The 23,513-nt window shown below is 43.4% G+C and overlaps 1 protein-coding gene across 2 annotated transcripts in view; it reads left to right on the top strand.

Annotated features, from left to right (window-relative positions):
• The window catches only part of PRKCA (protein kinase C alpha), a 115,443-nt gene extending 100,549 nt beyond the window's left edge, over window positions 1–14,894 (top strand). For both annotated transcript variants that reach the window (XM_082066831.1, XM_082066832.1), the window contains 7 exons: window positions 644–735; window positions 2,320–2,382; window positions 2,577–2,715; window positions 8,411–8,491; window positions 9,683–9,790; window positions 12,232–12,372; window positions 12,846–14,894. In XM_082066831.1, coding sequence (XP_081922957.1) covers window positions 644–735; window positions 2,320–2,382; window positions 2,577–2,715; window positions 8,411–8,491; window positions 9,683–9,790; window positions 12,232–12,372; window positions 12,846–13,010 — 789 coding nt within the window. In that variant the 3' untranslated portion in view covers window positions 13,011–14,894. The remainder of the gene's footprint in view (window positions 1–643; window positions 736–2,319; window positions 2,383–2,576; window positions 2,716–8,410; window positions 8,492–9,682; window positions 9,791–12,231; window positions 12,373–12,845) is intronic.
• The last annotated feature ends 8,619 nt before the right edge of the window (window positions 14,895–23,513 follow it).

A 23,513-nucleotide genomic window follows, 5' to 3' on the forward strand; every position in this document is an offset into this window, starting at 1 on the left:
TATTACTTAAGTGCACTCAGATGTTTTATGGTCGTGTTTGATTTGAGATACCTGGATGTGGGCTTTAAAAGTCCTCAGTGTGCAAGAAAAATCTCCCGCCAAAATACCATATCACCATCTTCCTCTGGCTGAAATATGCACCTACAAGCAATTAATTTAGTGTCACCTGTAAAGTTTCCAGATACTTTTGTAAACACTACAACTACTTTTCTTCTTGCCTCTTTTTAATAATCCAAATAATATCTCCCATCTTCCAAAGGAAAATGTATTAGGAAGGATCAGAAATATCTTCAAAGCAAGAATTTCCAACCATCATTAATTTCTTTTTTCTACATGTACTTTTAGAGAGGGAGATTTTCCAGACAGAACTATATGTGAATAATTATGGGAACCGTTGTAGACAAATAATAAATAAAACCACTTCACTAAAATTGGCCAATCTGGACAGATCTCATTGGTCACTTACTCCTGCAGGTTTTACAGGACATTCCATTTCCTCATCTATTGGTTTTGCCAGAATGTGCAACCAGGCCTAATAATCTTAAAAGCTTTATAATAACATGCTAGTGACTCTTTTGCTGATCAGTGCATATCTAATATTTTCTCTAATGTGTTCATGTGCATCTTTAATACTTTATCCTAGGACCGCCTCTATTTTGTTATGGAGTATGTGAATGGGGGTGATCTCATGTATCACATTCAGCAAGTAGGAAAATTTAAGGAGCCACAAGCAGTGTGAGTGTTCACGTTTATATATTTAAATCATGTCATCATCTTAATTTTACCCTGTACAAAGCTCAGGTTTCTTCTCCTTCCCAGATTCGGTGTGAAGTCTAAGCTGACCTTTTTTTACTGTGCTCTAAGGCCAAAAAGCTGAAGGTTATGCTAACAAATGTTGTTTGCACACATGGACCAAAGGTAGCTGTGCCTTTGTATTCAAAAATACAGCAAGAACAAAGGCGTGCAATGCCTGCTTTAAAAGTGACAAGAATTTAAACTAGGCAACAGGAAATTAAAGATGTTACTTGGTATTCTGGTGTTGGTTTTAAAAGCGAACATAAAAAAGTGAGTAGAACATTTCAGTCTGAATTAATATTATAAGGAAAGGCAATATAAACAGACTCAGTGTTGCAATATAAATGATAGTATTTACAAGATAAATTCAATGTGTAGCTTATAAGAAGTTCTGTGATTCTCCTTTTTTGTAGAAGTTTCATTAGCATTGAGTTAATAAATGGCTAAAAGTTGTTTATGTACATGATCCCTTTTAGGTAATTGTGCATCTGGCATATCAGGGAGCTACTGATAATGATCTGTAACATATTAAAATGTAAATCAGTCCATCAATACCACTTTAGTCATGCTTTGTAACATCTCATCATCAATTATTAGTGTTTCATAAATCATTTACCAATGAAACTTTAAAATTGACTGTGGCCAAGTGTTTTAAGAATCCAGCTAAAATAATTTCTCATTTTGAATTAAGTAATCAGGGCTTGTTTAAATGAAAGGCCTTCTAAATGTAAGTATTTGAGATATGGAGCAAAAGTTTCAACAACTCTCTAAATAAAAACTAGATGGTGTCGGATCATCCTTGACTCCCAGCTCAAGTCACTTGCCAACACCCATTGCAATTTAGGGTGCGTTGTGACAGCTCACGCCTGTGGAGCATCTTCCAGCACAGGCGTTCGCAGACACCTCTGAGAAGTGTTTCAGAACTAGCCTCAAAATTAATCTCATCATTAAATTATCCTCCTGCATGTAATTTGCATAGTTCCACAGCAACTGCCTTCAAACATCCATCAACATTATATATCCTTTAACTATATTCAGCAATTATATTTTATATGGTAATCATTTAAATTAGCTTCATGTAATTAATCCATTAACAGCCTGTATAAAGGAATACTATTTCTGCAAATTGTTTCATGCCATATGAATTGCAATGTGAATGGAGCGTTGATATGTGATTAGGGAGAGTGACCTTTGCAGGCAGTGAGGCCGGTGCAGTGAGATGCTGTGCTCCAGCAGCATCATTTTGTGTGGTCCTGGGAGGCGTTTTCAATTTCTAAAAAAATTCTGCATTATTTTACCATCAAATACTTGAAAATGTCTGTCAAAATCGAATTGAAATAAAGGTGTCTTTTGTGTCATCTGCCTGCAATATATATTTTTATACTTTAATATATATATACAAACTATGCATTATATATTTTATATGCTGTTATATTATCATGCTTTACCATGATGCATTCCTGAAATGTTTTGTCAGAAGGGAACCATGGGGCAATAAGGAATCACTTGTTTTTTTTCATACAGATTCTATGCAGCAGAGATCTCTATTGGGTTATTCTTTCTCCATAACAAAGGGATCGTTTATAGGTGAGTAAAATCTCACATATGTAATTCCTGAACTATTTTGAAACCCACAAAAGGTCCCTTTTAGACTGTGTGTGTGCACCCCTGTCCCCTCCACCCCCCAAATTCCTACGCGTGTTCCTCACCCAGACTCAAGTGGGTAAATTTGCCCTGGTTGATCCTAAATGTTAACATTAAATTGCTGTGATTCCTCGTAGAGATCTGAAATTAGATAATGTGATGTTGGATTCAGAAGGACACATTAAAATTGCCGATTTTGGTATGTGCAAAGAACATATGTTAAACGGCGTCACAACCAGGACCTTCTGTGGCACTCCGGACTACATTGCACCAGAGGTAAATATTGACCATTCCAAGAACCTTTTAGTCTCTCAAGTGCAAATTGTCCCTACGCACGTTTTACACCGCTGAGTTTTGATAGCTGTAACCCTGGATTGTACCGTGGATGGTACCACTTATCCTCCTGCAGGTATACTGAATAACTTTGTGAATGAATACAATATTATCAATAAGACTTCACTGTTTTTAAAAACACCTAGTTGATTGAAAACCTAACTTGACCAGTGCTTCAGGTTTTGTTCACACTAGCAAAAAACTAAACAAGTGGGATCATGACGTTGTGATTTTAAATTCGTGGCCTGGAAATGTTGTTATACTGAACTTTGTGCTTTAATTTTTGAAGTCATAGAGACTCCATGGTTGTTGCTGAGGTTGGTGGTGAGGTCAGCAAACATTTTACTGGGAGCAAACGTAGCTTCTTTAATGGATTTCTCCACGGGTTCACACAGCTGCCAAAATACGTATATTTATAGGATTATTTGCCATTTTGAGGAAACCACAAACCACTCATTGATTTTTGGGAAGGGACTCATGAGGTGTTGAAGGTTTCCCCTGGAAAACTACTGTGGTTTTTTTCCAGTCCGTGTCTTTCAGACGGTGCAGTCACAGGACAGTTTGGGTTGGAATGGACCTTGGAAGCTCATGAGCTCCCACAGTCGATCCCTGTAAAGGTCCAGTCATCGAAAACCTCAACTGAGCTCTCAGATCAGGGCTTGAGTGGAGTAGACGTAATAAATCCATCATTTGCCTTCAGTTTTCTGTGACTTGGCGATACCTGTGCTGCGTTCAAGCCACTGAAAACCACGTTCGGTCACCAACCTGTCCAAAATGAACATTTGATCATGAGGAACACAGTTCTATTTTAAAGCGCCGTGATAAACGCGAGCTTAGACTTAAGATTTTTAGTCTGGATATGATTTGTATTTCAATGGTTTAGGTATAAAACACTGAAAACAAGCACATGTGGTGATTTGGAAAGGATTCAAATATATGAATATTAAAATCTGGTATTTGTGCATATTGAGCTTTCAAGTGTCTTGATTTGTTTGGCTGCAAATTCAATACAAGACCTGAATCCTGATCCAAGAGACTCAGTTTTTCACTGAGTGCTGGGCAAGAGGCAGCTCTGGCTGGAACATTTCTGGCTGTAAATGAATGTTTGTTGGAATATGGGAGATTTACACACGGACAAGTAAATTAGTGTCTAAGGTGAATTTTGTCATCTCCATGAAACTGGAATGAAAAATAGTTTGTTTCTTACCGGTTCCTAATTCATGCTTTTCGGAGTGAAATATTGTATATTATAAAACCTTGGTTTTTTCACGAATTGCCGTTGCTTGCAGCGGGGTATGAGAACAGCCAGAGCATTATTTCAGTCGCTCCTGTCAAAACATAAAGGAAGCCAATATTACCAACTAAAAAGTGTCCTTTCTGTGGCAATAGTCTTGTGCCAGTTAATCCCAAAGAACGTGCTGTCAGAGCCAAAATGCTCAGTGTGGGTCAGTGATGGGATTATTTATTTTGCTTTATTTGGAAATTTGATATAAAGAAATTAACCTTTTACCAAAACATTCAGTAACTGGGAGGAAATGAGTCTTTCTATTCTCTATTTTTTTTTTCGACTGATTTTCTTTAGTTTCTGAAGACATTATTATGACTGACAAATTGCAAACTAGGTCTGTGTGGCAAACTTCAAAGTGAGGTTTGTGTTTTGCTTGCAGGAGCATTTCAGGCCTAAAATGTATAATAGATGATAATGAGGATGCATTTGCACGGTACCGTTCCCTGACGGGTGGAGGTGAATGAGCTAAATCTAAATAAACTGTTGAAGGTATCTAGAGCAGAGTAGTCCTGGGAGCATGTGCCACTCAAACACAGAGAATTAGCTGTTTCCATCAGTATTTGGTGTACTGTAAAATAATGCTTTCCTGGTGACTGGGGAAGTTACCATTTGTTATTACTTAGGTGTATAACACGCTGGAATAAATATTCATTTTTTAATCATATGTGATTGAGGAACACGTAGAGGTTAAACTGGTAGATTGACCACTTCTGTCAGGCAGTAAAGACTATTCATTGATGTGCTGAACTTAAATCTGTATGGTCAGAGTGGTAGAATAGCCATGAAATCAAATAATTTGTATTTCCTTGACTGGTCAAGAGAGGCAGAAGGGGCTAGATGTGCCCCCCACCAGCATCCCCACTGCAGCCAGAGCTGATGCTGAATTTCAGAAGGATTTAAATTAGAAACTCTGTTTCCCATCTCCTCCTCTGATAGCCTCGAAACTTCAAGTTCTCACCTTGCATTTGCTGGGATTGTGGGAGGCTAATAAGTAAGACTTTCTTGTGCTGGTAATACTTATTTCTTCTAATAACACTAAGTTTTAACTCTTACAGTAGACAGAAGATACATTCACAAACCGCTTTCTCTCTTGCCTCTGGGATATAATCTATTTATCCCACTGGCTACTGGCTGCAAGCTGCAGTGATCTAAACTTTTCTATGAATTTCTGGTATTAATCTCTGTGTCGTGCTGTTAACTGTATGGAAAAAAAGGAAAAGAACAAAAGAAAGGAAAAAAAATCAAAATTCCTCTGCCAATTTGGCTTGGTGAGAGAAATTCCGTGTGAGGTCTTCCTGAGCTCTCAAATCCACGGGACCTGAAAATGAAGAGCTCTTAAAACACGATAATAGATAGGTAAAATGGGACATTTGAAATTAAAAAGGAGGTGAAAAAGTAATTTAAATTAATGATGGAGGAGGAGGAGAAGGGAGGGGCTTGGGGAGCTTCCTGCTCCTCCCTGGCCAGTGGAAGGCAGAGATTGTAGCTGGAGGAGGAGGAGATCTTGGATCTGGGTCCGTGAAGAACCTCAGGGCTCTGTGGGTCTGCTCTGCACGCTGTGGTGAGACAGGAGCTCACACCAGTAAACCTTCTGTATTCTAAAATATACCACATTTGTACCTGCCGGTAGGATTGTTCAGGCAGCTGCTCAGGGCGGGCAGTGACGGCTCGCGGTGCGGCAGCTGGTGGGTAAAACATGATGATTTCTCAATGAGGAGGAGGGAACTGCTGAAAATACGACATTTAGGACTTGCTGACTGTACCAGTGCATGTTTGACTGTATATTGAAAACTCATCTGCTTCCTCCCACATGTAATTCCTTCCTTGAAGTGAGCGTTCCTTCCTCACATTTACATTTTCCAATTAACGCTTTGAATAGCTCCCAGTATTATGAGTATAACCACTGTTTGCATGTGCGAGATGCAGGTTGATGAATGAACAGCGCAGATTGCTTTTCTGTGTTCCACTTGTCACATCCTTACCAGGATTAAGTTGGGTATTCAAACTGGGTGTATATAATTAGGATTAAAGGAAAAAGCTGCCCGGTGCACAGCAGCAGACATTGATGGTACCACCTTTTCCTACATTGCAGTGCATTCAATGTTTTCATTGCATTTGCAGTGGGACTTTTCTGCAGTGGGACATCTCCAGTCCCAGTGGAACTTGGTGTCCATATGTCTCCAGTCCCATTCCCGTCACACGACTGGTTGGGAAGCTCAAAGGGGACCCTGCTCTGGCCAGCAGATGCTTCTGCTCTTGGTGACATGTGGCATCAAATAGGACAAAAATTTTAGTGACGCTGACCATATGTTAAGTTAAATGTAGGAGCTTTTTCTCATGTTAATTCTGTCTCTCTTGATGATTCTGTTTGCTGCTCTCTCACAAAGGCAGATTTAATTGGGGCAGATTACATTTGCTGATGAGAATGCTATTTAGAGAACAACCCAATCTTGAGTCACCTCTTGCTGGATAAACAAGCCAGCGTCATTGAGTCTGTGCTTTGTTACATCTTTCATTTTATGACATTGCATTGCTGTATTTAAAATATTTCCTCTCCTCAATAATCCCATAAAACTCTTTCACAATAGGAGGAGAAACAGTCTGTGGCCTCCTGGACAGAGCTCAGTGCCAGGGGGGTGTAGCAGCATCTTCTTTCCCAGTGCTGTGGGTGCATCTTCTTCTCATTTGCTAACTGAAATAAATTCTTCCTACCAAAACTACTAACATGAAGCGCACTTAGTGTACAAAATGTTCTGCCCTTATAAATTAATGACCTTCTGAAAAATACTGGGTTTTTTTTCCTCATACAATGCTTTCTTCTGTAAGGCAAGGAGAGATTGTCAGAGAGGGGTCGAGGATGAAATGTTTCATCATTTTCTCTGTGTAAAGGCCAGTAGTTTTTCTAGATGAAAGTTTGAAAGTGTTCTCCCAAGAAGCCACATTGATTCCAGGGGACCTTCGGGAACTTGGGATAGAAACGAAAGGGAGAGCAACCAAGTACTTCAGTTACTACAGTATAAAATAATGTCCCAAATACATATTTTCAATCCCATATTACTGCTAAAAGATACCTAATAAAGATTGCCTTTATGTAGGACCTTACAGCTGAGAATCTTGTTATTACCTCTGGATGTGTAATATATTTCGAGGTGCAATTGATTTTGAAATCCTTTGCTTAGAAGCACTGCAGTAATTTTTAATTCATGTGCTGCTGCTATCTCAGTGAAAGCATATTCACATAGAGACTATAATTTTACTTAGTAGTCCTGCTTTATTGAACCGATGACTCATTCATTTCCCTGAGAAACTCCAAAACTTACCGGTTTGACTCCCCTTTCAGAAAGCTAACAAAAAATCTAGGATATGTGATGTGTACTTGTCTTAGCAATTTGTTTCACAAAGAATAAAAACGCGTGCAAACAGGAGTATAAACGCAATCCCATCTGGAGTAACCACTGCAATGGTGGAGCAGTCGAGGCTGGTGCTGTCCCTGGAGCGGGTGGACCAGGTTCCACGTCCCTTCACGACTCACAGGATCCGTCACAGTTATTTAGAAGGAGATCCGAGATAAGTTCTCCACCTCAAAGCCCCTCCATAGCATGCCCAGATGCATCTCGTAAATAAATTAACACCAGTCTCTGAAGAGGCCTCGATTAAAGAAAAAGACACACAAGGGGAACTACGTGCAGGTGGCACGTGTGGGTTCTTGTGTCAGAACTCAATTTGTGCTTCTGAGAATCACATGTGAACCCAGAGGATGCAAAATACTTGAAATTTCCATTAGGCTGAACAGCAGAAAGCCCTTTCTTTTTGGTAGAGATGGTATCTAGCTTTATACTAAGAGTATCTTAATCTTGCAACTTGGGAAGATGGAACTGAACGTTTCAGGGTTTTGCTCTTTTCTTAAATTCTCATTCCTTTTACAGCAGAACAAAAATATAAATGTTGAAAAGAAAGGTTTAATTATTGATAATCTGTAAGTTAAGTGAATGTCATTATTTCGGGCTTTGACACAAATGGATGAATAACGTTTGCCTTGTCTCCACCTCGTGGTGCTGCGTGTCCTCCTTTGCCTCCTCACACACATCCCAGGGGCTCCCAAGAGCCTCATTTCCCAAGATAGCGGAGAACCAGAACACATGGGACTAACATTTGCAAAACGGTTCGACTCCCACTGAAACCGATGAGTAGCTGGAGTGAGGATTATAGGACTGGCTTTCTGGGCTTTTTCAAGGAAATACATTCATCTCTGCACGTCACTATTTATCTGATATGTCACAAGACTGGGTGCTGGTTACCGTAGGGGTTTTTAATTTGTGTTTTGTTTTCCTTTGTTTTGCGATTGTACAGATTATTGCTTACCAGCCGTATGGGAAGTCTGTGGACTGGTGGGCGTACGGAGTGCTGCTCTATGAGATGTTGGCTGGGCAGGTAAGAGCCACCCCCAGCTCGCTGTGACCTCTCTGTGTCCGGGCACCCCAAAGGTTGGACCCTTAGGGCACAGGGCTGGGGCCTTTCATGCTGATATTATCTCCTTGTCCTCCTGATTGACTCCACTGAGAATGTATTTAGGCTTTAAGCTCTTTGTATTGCACCCACATAATCAAACGCCGCCTTTGAATACGTCTCCTTTGTACTGTAATAATGTTATAAATAGCCGTCTTCAAAATGGAATGGGAGGCACTTGAGCAGGAAAATGCACAGCACATGGAAGAAATATCATTCAGTGGTTTGAAACCACAGGGAGACATAATAAGAGTGTGTATATGCTCTGTATTGCAGTTCAGTCACAAGAATACAGTTTTTGTACTATATGTCCTAGGGGTAAAGTATGGGTCTCGCCACTTGAAATATGCTCAGTTTCAGACCCCTTATTCTGCACAGCTAATGACACGCTGCTCTCTGAGCCACTCAAGGAGAAAGCAACACTGTAAATGGCAGATAACTACCAACTTTAAGCAATTCTATTAGTCCCAAGTTCAAAAAGATTTGTGCAATTGGCTTTCAGTGAGCGTTAGCTAAAGGCATGCATTTCCTGAGCTTAAAATGTACGTTTTTAACAAATGCCTTGTAATTGTTTCTCTGCTAAATTCCTGTCAACATTTTAAAAGTTTTTGAAGTGTAGCAATTGCAGTTGTTAACATTTACAGTCTGCATTGCAACTGTTAGGCATCTTGAATGCTTTTGAGAAAATGAGCTTTACCATCACTTGAGCTTTGCACCGTGCGGGCTCCTGGGGACTCACCCACGGGCACTTTTCTCATCACCCGTATTGAATAATAAAATGCAGCCTGTACTTGTGATACAGTCTCCACAGGAGCAAAGTCTACAGATACAAACTGGAGTTTAACTGGAATCAAGTGAGGAATGGATGTATCTTAATACAAGGTAATGGGAAGTTGCAGTCTCCAGACTTCACCCTCTAAAGTGTTTGGGCTGTCTGGTGCACAGTAGCTCTAAAAGCTGATTGAAGATGATCACAGAGATAATCCTGCACACATTTCCTTGGCCTGAGTGCCATGCTGGGGGCAGAAATGAAATTTTCTCCTCAATTTCTACCTGAGACTGATGAACACTGGCTTCTGGGTCAGCACATTCTTACCTGTGATTTATTCTCAACAGCCTCCATTTGATGGAGAAGATGAAGACGAACTTTTCCAGTCCATAATGGAGCATAACGTTTCCTATCCAAAATCGCTGTCCAAAGAAGCTGTCTCCATCTGCAAGGGGGTGAGATATTACCATTAAGTTCATTTTTGGCAATCCTTGTGAATAACTAAATGCGTCTGGCTTGGATGTGGCACTGTAGTATTTTTAAGCGCAGCTCCTGTCAGGCTGTGCTCAGCGGAGCTGCCATGAAGTGCTCACCGCTTGGTGTCCCCGAGAAGTGTTCAGCTCTTCCCGCTGTGCCTGCTTGTTTTTCGGTAAGAACAAATGTCACAATCAGTAGCTGCCAAATCCAAAGCAGAGTGTGTAAACAGGACGACGATGCGAGCCGTCTCCAAGCACCTTTCCTCCTGACCCTCAGCAGCACAGCCCCGGTTTTACAAGGCGAGGATTTATCTGAGCTCAGATGGATTTACCAGGTACACCAGACACACCATCGAACACGCTGCGGTCCTCGGCCCAGTGTGCTGAGTGATAGAAGAGCTAGTAAGAATAATTATTAAATGTAGGTAAAGATGAGCTTATGTGAAAATCTTGAGTGTAAACACAAGGAAACTGTGCGGAAATCCTGACCCAGTTGTAACCTGTGGGGCCTAAAAACCAACTAAGCTTCTAAGTTAATTTAGAGCTTTTTTTTCCAGGAAAATAATAGATTTAACTTCAGGGGATTAGCTCATGAAAAAAGAATTCATTAGACTTTCCCTTGACTCCATGTGATTCCCCAGAGTACTGTCAGTCTGCAGCTTTTCCAAACCACCATCTATAAAGTGTTACTTTGATGTCTTACTTAACACTGATAAAATATCAGTGCACTTAGTTAATTTGGTATTTACTTTCTTCCTTTCCCTTGCAACCGTTGATGAAGTCTTGTACACGAGCTGGATATTAATCCCTTAAGGGAAAACCATCAAGAAAAAGAAAAGCTGTTCGGAACAAGGTAGAAAGAAAGCCCACTGTAATTTTGGAGCCTATCCCGGTGTAGAAATGCTGGCCAACAAAAACTGAGCATGATATATTTTTGCAAAGTACATGCAGATTGATGCCTTGTGAAAATCATATATTCAAACAGCACAGTTTGAACCTGATCTAATTACCGTGTTTTCAGCTCTCCTGCTGTTGCTGTTTCGCAAGGTGCTGATGCAAAGGGAGGTCAGGAAGCTCAAGTCAGACGGCACCGCCAGGTTTAGGGTCAAGTCTCTGTGCTAATAACACCTTCATCTTCTGTATTAAACTAACAAATAAATCCCAGATTTCAGTGAGCATTATACCTGAGCTAAGAAGGCAATATGAGAAATCTTCTGAACCTCGTGGTCAGCAGTAGCTCCGCAATCCCGGACTGTGCACCGTGGGGCAAGAGGAACGTGCCCGCTGTGCTCTTGAGATAGAATTAGTTGCTTGACATCTGCTGCACCAATACGGAGTTTGTTGGGTTTGGTAAATGCAGTGACTTTGAAACAGAACTAACACTAGTAGAATCATCATTCGCATTTTCTTATATCCCCTACTGTTAAAGCAAGGGGTTTAGAGAATGTAATGAAAATGGCAAAGTTGCCATAAGCTTGAAGCAGGGTGCGATTCCTTGCCCAGTGCACAGCTGACTTCCCAAAGTCTGCTCAGAGTCACTTTTATTTTAGGTTCAGAATTGGAATCCGATCAACTCAACATTTGGAGGGAGACTAAAGTGGTACAGCTGAGCTTTTAAGAAGATGTGTTGAGGTGTCACAGTATATTAAGCATATCTAATTTGTGAAAGAGCTTTAAAAAGTCCCCATAACACTGGAACTGAAAGTCAAAGGCTGCATTATGTTCCTAATGTACATATCAATTCAAAAGCTTTTGAGGAGCTTGTTAATTAAGGAGCACATAACTGTTTCCAAGCATGCAGTGCTGGTGGGTTTGTTGTGTTGGTTTGGGTGTTTTTTCCAAGTCTGCTTAATCTCTGCAACTGGGTATAATATTGACCAGCATGTCATTAAGGATGTAAGGGAGGAAACGCCGATTAGATATTGTCAGCCGGGTGCCAAGAAATTGTAGACTCTGTAATGAGATGTCTCGAACAAGCCCAGAAAGATGAAAGGGGGGGTCGTACTTTGTACAGCTTTAGTATATTGGAATTTATTAAGTTTAATTGATTGTTGAGATAGGGCAGAAGCTGTTCTGGAGATTTATAAGCCTGAACTGAAAGACCAAAGGTGAGATTCAGGAGTGAGTTGTGAGCTAATATGGTGGGAGGTTGTCCCCACCCGCACCCCCAGCAGCAGCCTCTGCCGAATGGGGAACGTTCTCAAACGCAACCCTTGATTTTGCTGCCGACGTGCTGTCTCCAGTAATCAAACAAGAAAATTAATCCTCAAAAAATGAATTTTAGCTTTCCAAAACAATTTTATTAGCAGCTATGCGTCTTCACGGGAGAAGCAAGAGCATCGCAGTCTGGGGAAAGTCTGTCTCGCTTTCATTCCAGCGTTAAATTCATTTAAAATCACGTGGTGTTTTCTTGCCAACAGCTGATGACTAAACATCCTGCAAAACGCCTTGGCTGCGGCCTTGAAGGTGAAAGAGATATCAGGGAACACGCTTTCTTCAGGAGAATTGACTGGGAGAAACTGGAAAACAGGGAGATTCAGCCACCTTTCAAACCCAAAGTGGTGAGTGAGATGCCAGGCGCTTCCCTACGAAATGCGTCTGCGGTCGTGCTGCCCCGTGGGGCGAGATTAACGGTGCTGCAATCCCGGGGCGCTTCTGAAATAAGGCAGCTTGATTGTGCCAGACCAGTCTGTAAATCTGCTTGTGTTTCAGCACCTGGTGCTATAACCCAACGCACTTCGTTCCTTGTGAGGGTCTGTCAGCGGTTTGAGTGCTGGCCGGACGATCATGTGTTGCGTGACAAGCTGAAAACGGGGAGAATTGGCACTTGAGGCCTGTAATAAATGCAATTCCCAACTATCCCTTCTAAAGTCAGTGATTGAAGGAGTCTGAATTACTGGGTTGAATTTTCTCCCCGGTGGGTTTGTATTCCCCACCCCGGTGTGGCATTTGACTTCGCAAGGATAATCCCCTCAACTTCTTATGTATTCCTTGTTTTTCAGCCTTTTTTCTGTTTGCTTTTTTTATCTTACAGTGTGGCAAAGGTGCCGAAAACTTCGACAAATTCTTCACGCGAGGACAGCCGGTGTTAACGCCCCCGGATCAGCTGGTCATTGCTAACATAGACCAAACCGATTTTGAAGGGTTCTCTTACGTCAACCCCCAGTTCCTACACCCCCTTTTACAAAACACAGCATGAAAGAGCAAACCAGAAACAAATCCTGCAGTGGGGAACGGTCCTTAACCCTACAATTTTTAGGCTTTTGCCTTGTTGATTCCATTTAGGCCTGTAAATTGTAGGGTTAGGAGGTGTAAGATGGGGGGAAAAGGCCACTTATCCAGGATCTTGGCTTTGCAACAGCGATATTGTCTTAATGGGAGGTAAATTAGTATACGGTGCCCACTTATTCCTCTTGAAGTCACCACTGACTTGTCTAAACTTACCCGTTTTTTGGTACGTTGTGTATTTTTGCAACTTGCCCACTGTCCTTTTGCTCCACTCTGCTGTGTTAGAAATAATCTAACACACGGGCCGAAAATAATAACCCAACCTCCGCCTGGGGACGTCGGGGAGACGAGCAGCACAAGAGACTGAAACGGCAACGGCACCGGGGACTCGTTGGAAGGATTTGCTTTGAAAATGTGACAGAAACAAGCTGGGAATGGGTGGCAATGGGACGCAAAATCCAATTAGACCCCGAGGCTTCATGAGGCGACACCAAGTTGAAACACTCCAGCGGTGGCCAGATCTCTAGGATCTTTGCTAAGTAGCATGTGATAAACTCAAGGGTGATATGTTGTCTTTAATAATAATAATAATAAAAATAATAGTAATAATTTTAATAATATTTTTGTGACTTTTAATCTCCGTGAGATTATTCTGTGATCCAGGGTGCCATTGTTTGTTCAGTTCATTTAATTTGCACCACTCCTCGAGTTTACTGTTAACCAGTTCTAATACCGGTATTTTACTATGAAATTTGTTAACCTGGAATGTAAAACAAAACTCTTAATCCCTTCAAGCTTATTTACACGTGTTTATTTATAGTCTGCAGGATAGGCCAGTAAATGGAAGGAATCATTATATATACTAAACTAACAAAAGATGCAGCCCCAAGTGACTTCCTGATTTCTCCAGAATAACTCAAGTGAGATTTAGTCTTAAAATAAAAGAGTTTTAATTCAACAAACTTGGGGCTGTAGAATAACCAAGCCTGAAAGAAGCAGCACCTAAAACTTGTTTTATTGATAGAATGGAATTTAATACGTTTTACATATGCTTCATGCAATGAATTTTGCATGTTTAGTAACAACTCTTAATAATAAGGGTTAATAATAAGCAGACCTATATTATTGATATAATCGTATCAAGCATAAAGAGTATTAGAAAAATTTTATAAAACAAATTGTGCTTTATTTGTGAAGGTTCTTGTTCTAAATGACATCATTTAGATGTAGCTCAATGTTTTATTGCTCCTGTTTCGGTTTTTACTTTAGGTTTTGGATATTGTTAATAGCTTAGGGTATAATCTCTTTTTTTAAAAGTAGATCTACTTTTAAACAATAATTGCTACCTGCAGGTTTTATACGAGGTTCAATTAGGCTTTCATTTCATGTCTGCTTATTACTTGCAGAGAAGGAAATAGACTTTATTTGCAATGATGAACACTGTAATTAATGCAATCTTCTCCTCCTCTGTCACTTAGATAAAAAAGTTTTGATATTTCCTCTTACAACTTACCAGAAGACATTAATTCAAGTATCAGTCAATACTTTTTGTGCATATTTTGGTTTTGTTACAGCACGTAAAAGGTAGTCGGTGCGTTTTCCTTTTCTTTCCTTCTGCCTTGTTACCGTAGCAGCCATAGGCACGGTTTGTGTCCATGTGCATGAGGATGCCAGAAGCATGATGTCTCTGTTGCTGCATGCAGACTGATTACAATTTTTCCAGCATGTAAACACATTCAAAAAGTACGATATTTGCCATAAAAGTCTTACATTTATACTAGAATATGTAACTTGGGGCAGGGGGGTGGGGGGATCTACTTTCTAATGGTCTTTTATGACAATAAACCATGGAACCTGCGCCAAGATTCTGTTAGAAAGATCCAGTCCTGCGATTTGGGAGCTGGGTGGGTGGGTTTGACTGAAGGGGTGACCTGGGGTGGGGGGGGTGCAGTTTGGGGGTGAAACACGGTTGGATGTGAACAGCGGCCGTCATGGTTCTGTACCCACAGTGCCCTCGGGAGCCGAATTTTTGATGACTGGGACCCGTGATTTGCAATATCCAGAAGTTGGACTCTTTCCCAGTTTAACCCCCTTTGCTGCCCCAGCTCGAGCATCTCCCCAGCTTTAAGGGGTGAACTGGACCCTCCTGAGCCCTGGGATAACACACCGCTAATGAGGGGCATTGACCGGCTAACGAGAACTCATTGTGGCCTGAACCAACAGAACTCACAATCTTTAAAAATTTCAGGAGTATAGTTTTTAAACCGTTCTGTCTTGAATATGTTACCAGCCAAGTTTGGGATTTCATGTTGTTTGTATGTTGTATACTTTAAAAATTATGGTATTCACCATAAAGCAGGTGGGCTAGTGCAGCATTCATCACTATTTAAGTTTTTCTGAATATTGTTAGCCTCACATAGTTTAAGAATATCTGGGTATCAAGATGTAGAAGATAATAGATTCAGCAGATTAGTGAGGCTCAGATTTTGGATAAATAAGGGGCTCTCAAAGAAGTCAATCTGCTGAGAGGCGGCGTTACATGTGTTTTAAGAACACAAAGTGAAAAAGAGACTTTTTCAAAAGGAAAATAGAGGGAGAAATACCAGCACGTGGGGTTTTGCGGTAAGAAAAGCAGAAGAGGGGCAGAACCAACCCAGCCGAGATGGGCAGGAGGTCCCAGGCTGACGTTTTCTTCATTAAATACGAATTGTGCAGGGAAGTCCCGTTGTGAGCGGTTGTTGCTGGCACAGCTGTGATGGTCAGTGCAGGTCACACCAGAACACTAAAGAGCTGGCCCAACATCTGGGCAGAGCTGGCCCAACATCTGGGCAGAGCTGCTCATTTTCTGGCTACTTCTCTCAGCCAGTTTCTTAGCATTTGCTCCCCCGTTTTTCTGATGCAGAAGCAGAAATTCCTCTGTAGCGTTGTTACCTCAAGTTCCTGGGCTTGCAATATCTCACGTTGTCTTCTCGAGGCATCTGCGACTCTTACGAAAGGTTGTGTCAAGCAGGGGTGGGATATTTGTGTTAATTCCTCTCTGCTCCTCTCTGCCTAACGCACTCAAGCTTGAACCAGCCTTTTAACAAGAACTCCAAGTGGCTTCATTATCATGCAGGAATTTATAATGGCAAGCGAAACCTTAAGTACCCAGCAAGCATTTTCATATCTTTTTAAATACAGATGTTATTTATATCATATTTTTCACAAGATGTGGTTTTCTAGAGAACGTGGGTTTCCAGGACGGCCCCTTGGCCAGCAGGGATTGCACACACACGAGAAGGAGCGAGTGCGTTCCCATAATAAAACACTCCCCCTCAATCTAATGTAGAGGAAAAATGTGATTTATCTTGCTGATCCTTCGTTCTTTCCAGAAATACAACTGAATTACCTTTTACAAACTGAAGGAAGTTCTTCTGGAAGCCGGCTGGTACTTCAAAAGAAAGTCACTGAGGTTACACAAACCCAAATAAACCCCAGTTCAGCCAAAATATGAAGTTTGTGGTTCTGGCCGGCCCCTCGGGCTCAGCTCGGAGCAGTTTCACATCGCACAGAGGTCGGCGGAGCCTGCGCACACGACACTTGGCTGACTTGGGGCAGAAAACAACGTTCTTGCAGCGGTAATACAAATATGATCTGTGGCTTGATCCCCGCGGAGCCTTCCCTTCATTCTCATGGGCTATTAAAATGAATGTAAGGAAAACATCGAAACAGAGCTCGTTGCCCCTTTCAAAAACATGCAGTTCCCAACACGTGTGTGATATCGCACAATACAGAGCACACCTGAAACTTCTGAAGTGATTGCATGTTACTTTACTGTTACCTTTTTTTTTAAAACGAGTAATCCTACTGTGAACTCATTCATTCTTTTTTACTATTACTTTAAGACCCAAATTTTGTATTTATAAAGAGGAGAACGTGATTTATTTTCTTATCATTTGTCTCCCAGAATCTACCAGAAACTTTGCAGAGGCAATTCAGTTTTCAAAAAATAATTTAAAAAATGGAAGTATAGTGAGCAAAACTGATTAATAATTACAGGGTTTTTTTTTTCTTAATTCTCAATCTCTTCCAGTCTTTGTTTGCATGAAATGCTTTTGTTAAGCATTAATTGTAGTTTCAAAGCGAGTGTGTATGAATAAAAACCACTGATCGTTACTTCTGCGAGAGTTTGGTCTGCGTCTGTGAACCCCCATTTCCAAATCCGCTCTGCAAAGTCTCCAGATCCAGACCCCAGTTTCTCCATACACAGAATTTTAACTTGAGCCCCTTTTAATTCGAAAGAGGCTCAACTGGGGAAACTGAGGTGGGAGCATCTGAGTCAGAGCTCGATGCAAGACTTGCTGGTGGAGGGACCTGCCCTCTTTATTAGCACTTAGACCCCCAAAATCTCACACTTTTTCACATCCCTGTGTGTGTCAGCCCCAAGTGGTTCATTCCACTCTCTGCCATGTCTTCCTGGGAAGATTATGATTCATGGTGGTGAATCAGGCTCAGGGACTCACCATTAAAAACTAGTTTTAGCCCTTTGGGAGGAGAGGACACGGCCTCCCGGTCCCACCGGCCATACTCACCCGAGTCCAGCGCCTGCCTTGGTTAGGCTGATGTTGTTTTGTTTTGTTTTCAAAATTTGAAAGCAATGTACAAATATTGCGACAACTTGATGGGTGAGTTCTTCCTCTGCTTGCTGTCAAATGTATTGAATATCGTGCTGCTAAACCCAAAGCAACGGGGATCTGACAGAACAGTCGGCGCCCACAGAACCACAGAGTGTTGGGTTGGAAGGGCCCTGTAAAGCTCATCCAGTGCAATCCCCCCATGGAGCAGGAACACCCAGATGAGGTTACACAGGAAGGTGTCCAGGCGGGTTGGAATGTCTGCACAGAAGGAGACTCCACAACCCCCTGGGCAGCCTGGGCCAGGCTCTGCCACCCTCACCAGGAAGAAGTTTCTTCTCAAATTTAAGTGGAACCTTTTGTGTTCCAGTTTGAACCCATTACCCCTTGTCCTATCATTGGTTGTCACCGAGAAGAGCCTGGCTCCATCCTCCTGACACTCACCCTTTATATATCTGTAAACATGAATGAGTCCCCCCTCAGTCTCCTCTTGTCCAGCTCCAGAGCCCCAGCTCCCTCAGCCTTTCCTCACACGGGAGATGCTCCACTCCCTTCAGCATCTTTGTTGCCCTGCGCTGGACTCTCTGCAGCAGTTCCCTGTCCTGCTGGAACTGAGGGGCCACAACTGGACACAAGATTCCAGGTGTGGTCTCCCCAGGGCAGAGCAGAGGGGCAGGAGAACCTCTCTGACCTACTGACCACCCCCTTCTAACCCACCCCAGGTACCATTGGCTTCCTGGCCACAAGGGCCCAGTGCTGGCTCATGGTCACCCTGCTGTCCCCAGGACCCCCAGGTCCCTTTCCCCTACGCTGCTCTCTAATAGGTCATTCTCCAACATTCCCCAGCCCAGACCCACCGAGTTACCTGCAAGGGTTTCTTTTTTGCCTTTTTTTAATAAGTTTTTTCTGCTTTTCGCAGCGGAGGAGCATGAAATGAGGCAGATCTCATGGGGAATGAGTCAATGCCGCCTCCTCCTCCAGGGACTCGCCGCACTCGCTGCCGGGTGACGGTGTCAGACACCAGCTGCCAGTCCCTGAGTCAGCGCCCACGTCCCACCTGGGGAGACGCTGCCGCACCGCCTGATGGAGGGAAATTCCAAATCCAATTTAAAGTGCAATACCTGAGTGAGGATAAAAAGAAACAAAACACACAACCCCGCAGTGGCAGCCTGCGTAGAAGTGTTTTAAATCTTATTCTCGCCCAACAAAAATCAAAATCGCCCCTCGCTCGCTCTGCCGCAGCAGAGCCTGTGATTCACGTGCTGGGAATGAATTCCTCTTTCCTCACAGGGCTCGGGAGCACAATAAATCCAGCTGCCCCACAAAGCCAAGGGCAGCGCGGCCGTTCACTGGGCCCATGGAGGCACTTTTAATGTCACGTCAAGTTATTTGACCCACATGGCTGGATGTCGCAGTAGATGCGATGAGGGGCCTGGCGCTGCCTCTCAGCTCACGCTGTAATTACCGGGGAGTATCTTGATTACTGCAAATTTCCTGTTAGAACTATTTGTGAAAGGAGCTGGGTTTTGGAAGGCTGTGTACACATACCGGTGTTTCCTGCATTAGTTGAAAACTGATTGACCTCTGCTGCCCCACAGAGCTGCTCAGGGAGGTTTGCAGTGCCCAGAGGGGTTTGCAATGCCCAGGGGGGTTGGCAATATTCCTCATTTCTACAAAACCGGTGGCTTAGCCCTCATTCACGTCAGCTTTTTCCCATCCTGCTCCTACAATTTCCCGAAGTAGGTGTGTGTTACAAAGCTGCCCCAGACCCAGGTGAGTGGGGATGCTCAGGTGGTTGTAGCAGCATTTTAGCTGCTGGGTTTGCCCAGTAAAGTCTGGTTTTCAGGGACTGGCCTTTCAGTAACCCTGCGCTCATTCCCTACTTGATGCTTTCAGGAAGCACAGGTACCTGGGCAGCGTGGACTCAAACCAGTCATTTCTCAGATTGTAAACCGCTGTTTGCTCCACATCTGTGTCATTTTTCTTTCAGCCCTGGGGACTTGATCTGTCCCCTCTTATCTCACTCCTCCACTCAAGGCGTTTAATAAAACTCAGTGCCTGTGACAGGTAGACTTCCTCATCCGTATAAAAACACTTCACAAGTTATATTCAACTTCATGAAAGCTTCAACATTTTCAGTGACACCTCCAGTAATACTTCTTTTAACAGGATTCATTTGCTTCTCCTGCAGGTGTAACCATGTCTGAGACACTGATTAGCTGTGATTTCAGGAAAAATCCAGCAGAAATGGTTACAAAAGCAACCAGCAACGAGTGCAAGGACAGAGGGAGTGGAAGAGTACAACCAGTGATGAGAGCATCCCAAACCCCTTGGATCAATTCCTGGTCCTTTTGGGATAAGTCATTTAGCATTCCTGTGCCTGACTGACCCTAACATCATTAAAAGATTGGTGATGAATTTCAGTGCTATATAAATCACATGGAAAACTATTACCCTTAATACAAGCGAGGCTTTAATAATTAATGTCATCTAAACTGCTTTCCAAAACATGACCTTTTAAATCTGATCACTGTGGCCAGAGCCATCGCTCATCCTGCTGCTGCTCGTCCTACAGGCAGCCCTATGGCTCCTATGGGAACCCGGACCGGCCCCCACCCTGGAGACCAGACACGAAAGGGGATGGCTCCATGTAGACCCATATGATAACAGAGGGTGTTTTATTTTAAATAAACTACACCATTTCCGTTCACACGTGCGCCTTTGTTACTCCGTGAGTCAGAGCCTCTCGGGGAGGCTGCGAAAGGCTCTGCGCCTTCCTTTTTTAAAGCTTTTGCACAGCATGTGGGTGCGAAGATAAAAATAATGTTGCACCTCTCCTTGTGCTTCCTCCCGAGCAGCGGCCGCTGGAGGAGGGATGTGCAGGAGAAACAGCACACGGAGCTTCAGCTCCAACAGCCCGCAGGAGTTAACCCCTTTAATTTAGTCGTGGTGCAAGCGGGATGTGAAAAACCTCCCTGGAGAGGGGAGAGCAGCTAGTGCTCTTTGGTGCTGTGAGTTCTCCCTCTTTTCCTACTTTCAGTGCTTGAAATATAATAATAATAATAATAATAATAATAATAATAATAATAATAATAATAATAATAATGGTGGTGATGATGATGATGATGATGATGTTGCTGCTGGGATAAGGAGCAGCTGTTGTACAAGCGTGTGCTGACCCCAGCCCATCCCGAGGCCGCGTCTGTCTGCAGAGGAGCCAAGGGTGCCGCAGTCATGGAGCCCAAATCCAGGATGCTGATGCCAGTTTTGCTACCCAGTGCCAAATCTGCCCCACAAACACCCTCATGGAGAGAGAAAAATCTCAACAGTCTCTCTCCAGCAAGTGATGCCCAGCGTTTGGAAGCTGCATGGGGACAGCAGCAGGGTGGTAGTGGGTCCAGCTGAGCACCGTGCCGGGGCTGTTGTGCATCTCTGCCCTGCTCCAGCATCTCCCCAGCCGTGCTGCCCACGAAATGACAAAAAATAGCAAGTGCCGAGGCAGCTGGCATGGAGCATCCGTCACCTCCCACGCAAGTCACAGCATCTTCAGCATCGCGTCGCCAGTACTTTGCATCTACCTGCTCTCACTCTTCTGCTGTGATTTCTGGCTGGTGCAGACTCTCCCTTCCCCTGCCCAAAATGCTTCTTATATCCTGGTATGCAATTAAATTGGGTCAATAGCTGTTGCCTGACACTGGACCAGAGCTGTGCATGGACTCAAGGGGCGGCTGCAGCTCATCCCAGGCTGTTTGCTGGGCAGATTTACTGTCTGAACAAGTCAGTGTAGAGCACATTAAGAGCAGGAGGGGAGGCAAACCTGAAGCTCTCACTTCATGGCCCAGGTTGACAGGAGCAGACCTTTTATTGTGTAATGTCCTGAGTGCCTTCAAGATGACTTCATCTGGAAGGGACAAACCAGATAAAAGGTTCCCTGTGGATGTCACCTGCAGGAACCCAGCACTTGTAGCTCAAAGGAGAGGGCTGGCAGAGCTGCTCCAGCTGGGTCAAGTTCCAGCCCTGCAGACTGGCACAGGTGAATAACATCCTGTGATCTGGAAGATCCCACCCAGCTCCATTCACACCACATGTGGCTGTGGTGGAAGATCCTCCCTCTTGGTCAGGAGGGAGCTCAGCAGGAAACAGTGAAAAGTGGGGAGGGCAAAGTGCTGGAAATGGTGAGATGGCGCTGAAAGGCGGTGTATCCAACAACAATAACAACAAAATTTCCCAAAAGCAGTTTGGCAAAGTCCTGCCCCAAGTTTTGGAGGGTGCTGAGAAGATGCAAAGTGCTGATTGTCCTGCCTGGCGCTGCCCTGCTGAGCTCCTGGCCAGGAGAAGGGGGTTCCACTTCATCTTTTGCCACCAGCAGGGAGATGGGTATGGTGGGGAAGGAATCATGGAGAGCTGCTAAGGAGGTGGGAGAGAAGAGCTGCTAACGAGGTAGGAGCTGCTAACGAGGTAGGAGCTGCACAGGATCCACTCCTGGTACAACCACTGGCACCGTGTAGATGCTTCAGCACAGCAGAAGTTGGATCCATCCAACGATGGAAAATCCATCCGAGTGTTTTAGCCTGAGTACGTTTGCATAGAAGCGGGGTGGGAGGGGGAGGGATTGGAGCCCAAATATGTGTATTTTTAATTGACTATATGCATGGCTGCTGGGGGCCTCTTACACTGTAATGGTTAATTATGTCACTGGCTGTATGTGCTGCAGCCTTTATTCGTGTTGTATTCAAACAATCCTGCACAGTGGCCGGGCGGCTAATGGAGCAGATTGCCTGTCTGGAGAAAACCGAAGGTCTGCTTTGTTTGGGGCTCTTAAACGAGAAAAGAAAAATGCTGAACAGCCAATTACTGTACTAAAATAATGTACCCTGTCAGAACATGATGAACATCCAGGTCTAACCTGCCTCTTGTAGCTCTTTGTCTAGATTGGTAATTCCCTGCTGATTAGTTCCATCCCAGGGCAGCCTCCTGCTCCTGGGGCTGCGGGGGCTGGGGGTCCTGGAGGGAATTTCCTCTTCATCCACCATTTTCCAGTTCAGAATCCATCTCTGCTTTCTCCTTATTGTCCATCCCCTGATGGATTTGCTGCCTTCAGTTCTCCCTCATGAAAGGTGTTTGAAAGGTAATAAATACCTTTGGGGGTTGTTCTGAGAGCTCCAGCTGCAAGGAAGGATACAGGGAAAGATGCGTCTTTGCAATGCCAGCCGGTTCTTCCTTAGGGGGCTGAGGCGTGAGCCCAGGAAAACATGCTGAATTCACTATAATTTAAGCATCACTGTAATTTTGTGTGAAAGAACATATGCAGAAGTGCAGTTTCACAAAGACAAATAACCAGAATGCTGTGGCTGCCAGCTGGGACCCTCCTGGGAGGCAGGTTTTCACAGCCTGGGTCTCGCTGGGGCTTTGCTGTATTAGGTTCCACCATGTTCTGGTTGAACAACTTAAAGCTTCTACATCTGCATCAGCTTCTATTATTTCTATAAATCAAAACAGAGCTCAACAAACCAGAGCACATAGCTCCATTGACTCCAAATAAGCCAACTAATCAACACCTCCTCCACATCTCATATCTCACTTTATTTTGAATTATTCTATTTCAGATATTCCTATTCTGCTAACTGAGGATGTCTCGGGCAGATATGCAGCACGTTTTATATCGCTGGGAATCGCTGAAGTCTTGTTGCGGTAAGCACAACCTGTGGGTAAAGCTGTGCAGATACTATGACTAGTACTTATTGGAGACTGAATTGATTAGGCTTGTAATCAATAAATTGCTTCTGTTGTTTTCTTGCTGGGGGATCCCACAGAGCCTCCCCGGGGAGCCCCCCTGCTCTCCTGCATGGCCGTTATCACCG

The sequence above is a fragment of the Streptopelia decaocto genome, assembly GCF_964273445.1.
Source record: "Streptopelia decaocto genome assembly, chromosome: 16".
Taxonomy (NCBI): domain Eukaryota; kingdom Metazoa; phylum Chordata; class Aves; order Columbiformes; family Columbidae; genus Streptopelia; species Streptopelia decaocto.